Source organism: Alosa sapidissima, chromosome 18 (assembly GCF_018492685.1).
Source record: "Alosa sapidissima isolate fAloSap1 chromosome 18, fAloSap1.pri, whole genome shotgun sequence".
Lineage (NCBI taxonomy): Eukaryota > Metazoa > Chordata > Actinopteri > Clupeiformes > Clupeidae > Alosa > Alosa sapidissima.
This window is the reverse complement of record NC_055974.1, coordinates 12,330,554-12,336,205: the sequence shown is the minus strand read 5'-3', so window position 1 is coordinate 12,336,205 and position 5,652 is coordinate 12,330,554. Positions and strand designations below refer to the sequence as shown.

Below are 5,652 nucleotides of genomic sequence, written 5' to 3'. Positions count from 1 at the left end.
AAACTGAGCTGAGAGGTTTTCAGAGTTGCTTTCGCAAATAAATCTTTGCATAACACTAATGTAGTCTTGTGTGATAGAATGCAAATAAAATAAAATAAATATGGAACATCCGGTTATGTTTATGAAGTATATATTTTTCATATAATGCACCTTGCATTTTTTTGTAAACAATATGTTTGACCACTAAAGAATGCGTATATTCATGTCTGAAGATGTACAAGTTATGAATATTTTATATATTAATGAAAGCAAGTTATAAGCAGCTTAATATCTCTTAACGCACTACAGGGCATTGTTGCTTTTCCTCTGGGTCTTATAATAAATATTGGAGTTTCAATGGATGCTCGGTAAATAACGCAATTAAACTTACAAGTGTGACGGTAGCTGAACTCTCCTCGACCCAGAGTTGGCACGGATTACTCCTGCTGTTTGTTCAAAGCCTTGCGTTCTCCCAGTCGCCGCTGGACGGCAGTGTAACGTTATGAGAAATGTGTCGCGTGTCCACTGTGCGCAACATGCGACCTGAGTATTTCTGAGAGGATATATAATGATAGGTATGTCTTTTACGTTCCTCTGTATGTTTATTTGTTCCGAAAAGTAATGTGTTAAAAATAGCAGTATATAGAGTCTGACGGGCAGTGCACAGCCTGTCGTTGACGCTGAAGGATTCATATTCACATCATATATATATATATATACGCCAATGTATGTCGCAAAATTTAAAGTTGTAATCTCACTTTTATTAAATATTTGTTTCGTGGTGAAATCCGAAACATATAAGTATTCGCTTGAAAGCTGAGTGTATGTGCGCGTGTGCTTGTGTGTGTGTGTGTGTGTGTGTGTGTGTGTGTGTGTCTGTCTGTCTGTGTATGTGTGCGTGCGCGCGTGTGTGTGAGACGGGGGGGGGGGCCTCCAGATTTTAATTTTTGAAACCGGAGTAAGAAAGGTAACAAGGGCAAGCGCAACATCTGGGTTAGAGTTTGGGTCAGTACTGGCCCCCTAATACGCTGAGCATCATTACATAACTCTCCGCGCGTAATTATGATCATAAGGTAAGCATAACTGAAACCATCCCACAAAAAAAGACCTATAACACTGGCTGGACTTAGTGTCTTAAGACTTTCCTGTTTATACTTGGGATTTGGTTCTAGACTGAAAGAAAGAAGGGGCAACTGATGCAGTGCAAATAGATAAATAAACACACGAAAAATAATATCAAATAAAGAAATCTTTCACCCCAAACACACAAACAATAACAAAAAAACAAATCAGAAAAACCATTAGACGACAATTTTTTCTTTGTCTGTTGCCTAATTCAGAACATTATTTTTGTGAACCTGTAACTACGTGAACCTTGACTCCTGTATTGACAATGTCTGATCAGATGAATTCATGAAATGGCTGTGCAAAGCTTAGGTGCAGACGAATGTTTGCATGCACAGATTAGTTGGCTACATGTGATCTCTGCACCTATTTGACATGTTTATTTGACATGTATCTATTATGATTAGAGAAACTAGTTGATAATCATTAAACGATTGCCGAATTCATATGTTACTGTGGGTTGCATTGCGGATGGTATCAATCCCTTATGTGTCAAAGATGGGGGGTTCATGCAAATACAGCACAAGGCAATTATAAATCGCAAGGATAATTCATAAGTCACGCTTATCAGTCAAGGGCGATCGTTTATAGTTCAGTCAAACAGTGTCCCTAGTCGTAATCCTTGGCAATTTTCTTCTCACCTCAAAATAGTTATTTTCAGAAGTATTTTGTGGGCTAGGTCATGTCAGATAGTTCAGGATTGTATGGGCTTGCGCTGATGGCACGGAACTCCATCTTCGTGCCCCTAGCTGGCTCTCATATGCTACGCACTGGCACATCGCTGAATTGCAGGTGATAAGTTAGCAGTTGGAAAAAAGTCTAGCCCTCCCCTTACTCTCTCTCTCTCTCTCTCTCTCTCTCTCTCTCTCTCTCTCGGGCGACCGGCCAGGCGCACGGTCCTCCAGCGCCCGCCTCAGAGAGACGTGGGGTAGGGTGTGTGGGGGGGTTCTGGCAGTCTGGCTGAAGTCTTGCCGCCTCCTCTATATAAACACACATTGAAGGCTCGCTCAGCGACTCGAACTCACATGAAACTGTAGGCTATGTGAAAGAGAGAGGGAGAGTGAGAGAGAGCACGGACTAGAAAAGAGGTAGAGAGACGAATTACAGCCATCTGAAGATTTTTGCGCCCTAGTCTGCAGCATCCGAGCTGCACAGGAGTTTTATTTCAAATACCCACCATTCGCCTGCCTTGTGACCAGAAATTGATTTTACTGAATTAAGGTTGTTAGAGTTTAAGAAGGTTTTCTTTTGGGTGAGAGGTATTTGGACTTTTTCCCTTTTTGAGACTAAACTATTTTCCCTCTAAGAATGCTGCTACAACTCTGAGCAGATTTCCCACGTGGTTGCTTTGGTTTGACATTAATGTGTCAGACTTTTTCAAAATTACGAACGGATTATTGAAATTGACAAACATGGTATTTGAAATGCTTTATCAATATTCACCCCAGACGATTTTTTCCCTGCACTCAATTCACTAAACATTTCAGTTACCTTTATTAGTGGATTCTGCGCTAAACTTGCTTAGGATCACTGGCAGCGCAAAAAAAGTTTATTGTAGACTACCTTTAAGTACATCAAACCTTTCTTGTGGTTGCATCCGCGTTCAAATTCAAAACTGAGCCCAATATTGCTGAATTCATACAACTTACCAGACAGTCACTGAGGTTAGTCCGTTCCCTAAGAAGATAACTTTGATCAGTATCCCTCCGTGTTTCGGCATCATGCTCTTCGAAAGTTTTGACCTACTCTCGGCGCTGGCGACCCTGGCTGCGTGTTTGGTGTCCATGGCGCTTCTACTGGCGGTGTCCCAGCAGCTGTGGCAGCTACGATGGACCGCCACCCGAGACAAGAACTGCAAGCTGCCCATGCCCAAGGGTTCCATGGGATTTCCCATCATCGGAGAGACCTGCCACTGGCTTTTCCAGGTAAGCGCGTTCGCCAGCATCAGTCTCCCCCTCTCTTGCCTTTCCCTCCGTCTCATCCCCAGCGTCACCTTTGTATGGGAGTAACTGGCGCCTGGGAGCCTACATGCAGTTCGCTTGAGCCCTGTTGCCTGATATTGTATCCTACATGTATGGTTGTATTGTTCTATGCTCTGCTCTGTGCCAAATATTTTTATGACGAGTATACTAGTAATGGAAGTCTAGGTTTCGTATAAAAGTCAACTTCGCGAGATGAACTCAGATGCTATGGATTTCTCAAAGAGACCTGCATGTTGTGCATAATTATAGTGCTTTCATGAATTTCATATATGTTTTCAACCAGTCAGACCTACCTTTTATAGCCTAACCTGTATTTTTGGGCATGTAAAGAAAAGTAGCGGATTTCTGTTAAATTAGTCTGTAATAGAGAGATCAGTAACCGCTGATACACACGCAGGCGCCACCGCAAAGTAGCACTTGTCAGTGCGCTGATGGGTCCCGGGAGCGCTCCGGAGAGAGGAGAGGTCCCGCGGCGGGTTTTCTATGCGGGTGAACCGATGTGCTTTCTGTAATTACGTGTTCCCGGAATTGCGCCTCTTACCTCTCGGTTATTTTGGAAAACAGTCTGACACACACGTGGAGACCGACTGAAATACAGTTTTTCTACAGTCCTATTGCTAAGGTTAGTCTGGGTAATGATGTCTATCGGTCTATCAGATGACCACCCCTGTGAACACAATGATTGAGTGTACTTTTGTGCTCGGTAAGATATAGTAATATTGTAATGGTGTAAATCGTGATTGGGAGAGAGATTCTTGTGTAATATGGGGATGTTGTGGTTGTTTCCGTACTCTAATCACGTGCAGTAAGGCGATAAATGCAGGATATCAAGGATCGTGTGAGATAAATTGAATAAAAGATCCATTGAAATTAACTTAGTGTTGTTTTGCACGTACCAGATATGGCGAAATTCCTTTCAGAGCTTTCTCTCATTCAAAATCGGTCAAGTTCCTCTGTGAAGTTACGGTGCTGTTGCGCTCAGATCAAATGTTTCGACCAGGAGTAGCATTACAAAGCTGAACAAATTCCAGTTGAGTCTTTCTGTGTTTTTGGCAGATTCAGCTAAACAAATGCCCCGGCTAAATCTGTTCAATGATGGATTTTAAATCAACAGGTTTTAAAATCCGACACGCGCCAAACTACTGTCGGCTCGTATATCGTGATGGGTAGCATTATGTGCCAGGTTTGCGGAGGTAGTAAGTGCTACTGTGCAAGGTCGGATTTCGAAATGTCGACACATTTCATATGTGCGTATCTGATCCGTGGATTGCCACCGAAAGATCGGTGGAGACGCACGCTGATTCTCCCCCTGAGAGGACCATGCATAGGCCTATATACAAATACGCACGGCACTCCTGCCCTTGCGCTTGTCCCTACATTACCCCCGTCCTTTGCTTCAAATCCTCCTCAGCAGTGAAATCATATGTCATATGTCTCGTCTCACTATTTTCGTATCTAGGTCACATTTGGGTTTGATATAAAAGCCAAGTCGGGAGTTAGTTTGAGTCGGGAATCACGTTGGTATGACAGAAAGATGTCTCTTACAGTATGTATAGGGAACTTTTCTCTCATTGTTTATGTTAAAGTATTTTAGAGTTGGACTCCTGAGACCAGTCCAGCTAACCTGTCCACCTAATCTTTCCACAACAGACAGGCTCAGACAGAATGTCATTTTGGGATGTCACTGAAATCATATCCAGTGTGTCCAGCAAATATCAAGCAATTTCCTGACCTTTGCTGGATTCTCCCAGTCTCCCTAAACAATATACACAAGCCTACTCTTTTCTTTTTCTTTCTATAGGTAACTTTAGGCCACTCTCTGTGCTACTGTACTACTGGATTGATTCATCTCAAGCTTCCGATTCCCTCATTTAATAAGGGCTTTAGCGTGTGTAATTGCCTCTAATCGGATGAATAGGCTAGATATCCCGTTGGCTTCTGTCTGTGGGCTTGCGACTTTTCTGTGATAGATGGTTTTGTAGCCCCTCAGTGAACATCTTTTACACACACACATGCGCACGCGTGCACACACACACACACACACACACACACACACACACATACACACACACACACACACACACACACACCCACGCACACACACACACACACACAGAGCCCATCCCCTCACTCTGCACACTCCCCACACCCGCGATGACGATGAGCTTTTGGTCTCCCTCAGAAGAGCTTACATTTCAGTGCTGCAGCCCATCTATTTTCTGGAAGTCTACTGAAGTGGTCTGATACTTTTTGGGGGGGATCTGGGGGTGGGGGTGGTGGTGGGGGGGGGGGGCTTAGGGGGCTGTGAGCAATATGGGCCAAGAACCAAGGATTCTTTGTCCAAATGACAAACTCACATGCACACACCACACGCAAAGCTAGTGCTTACATGGGAATGCCACACTGAAGGGAAGCAAGCCAAACTCCACGTCATCTGAAAACAAGAGACCTCCACACAATCTGTGCAGGTCTTTCAGTGAACCCTCCCCCCCCTTCCCCCTTCCCCACTGACAAAACTATAAGATGTCCACAGATCATAAGCATATGTCTTGTCAGTGGGAGGGGT

The 5,652-nt window shown here is 43.7% G+C and overlaps 1 protein-coding gene across 1 annotated transcript in view; it reads left to right on the top strand.

The window, feature by feature from the left end:
- Positions 1 to 2,071: 2,071 nt before the first annotated feature.
- LOC121689541 (cytochrome P450 26B1) overlaps positions 2,072 to 5,652 on the top strand; it is a 25,275-nt gene continuing 21,694 nt past the window's right edge. The window contains exon 1 of the mRNA XM_042069385.1: positions 2,072 to 3,029. Coding sequence (XP_041925319.1) covers positions 2,826 to 3,029 — 204 coding nt within the window. The 5' untranslated portion in view covers positions 2,072 to 2,825. The remainder of the gene's footprint in view (positions 3,030 to 5,652) is intronic.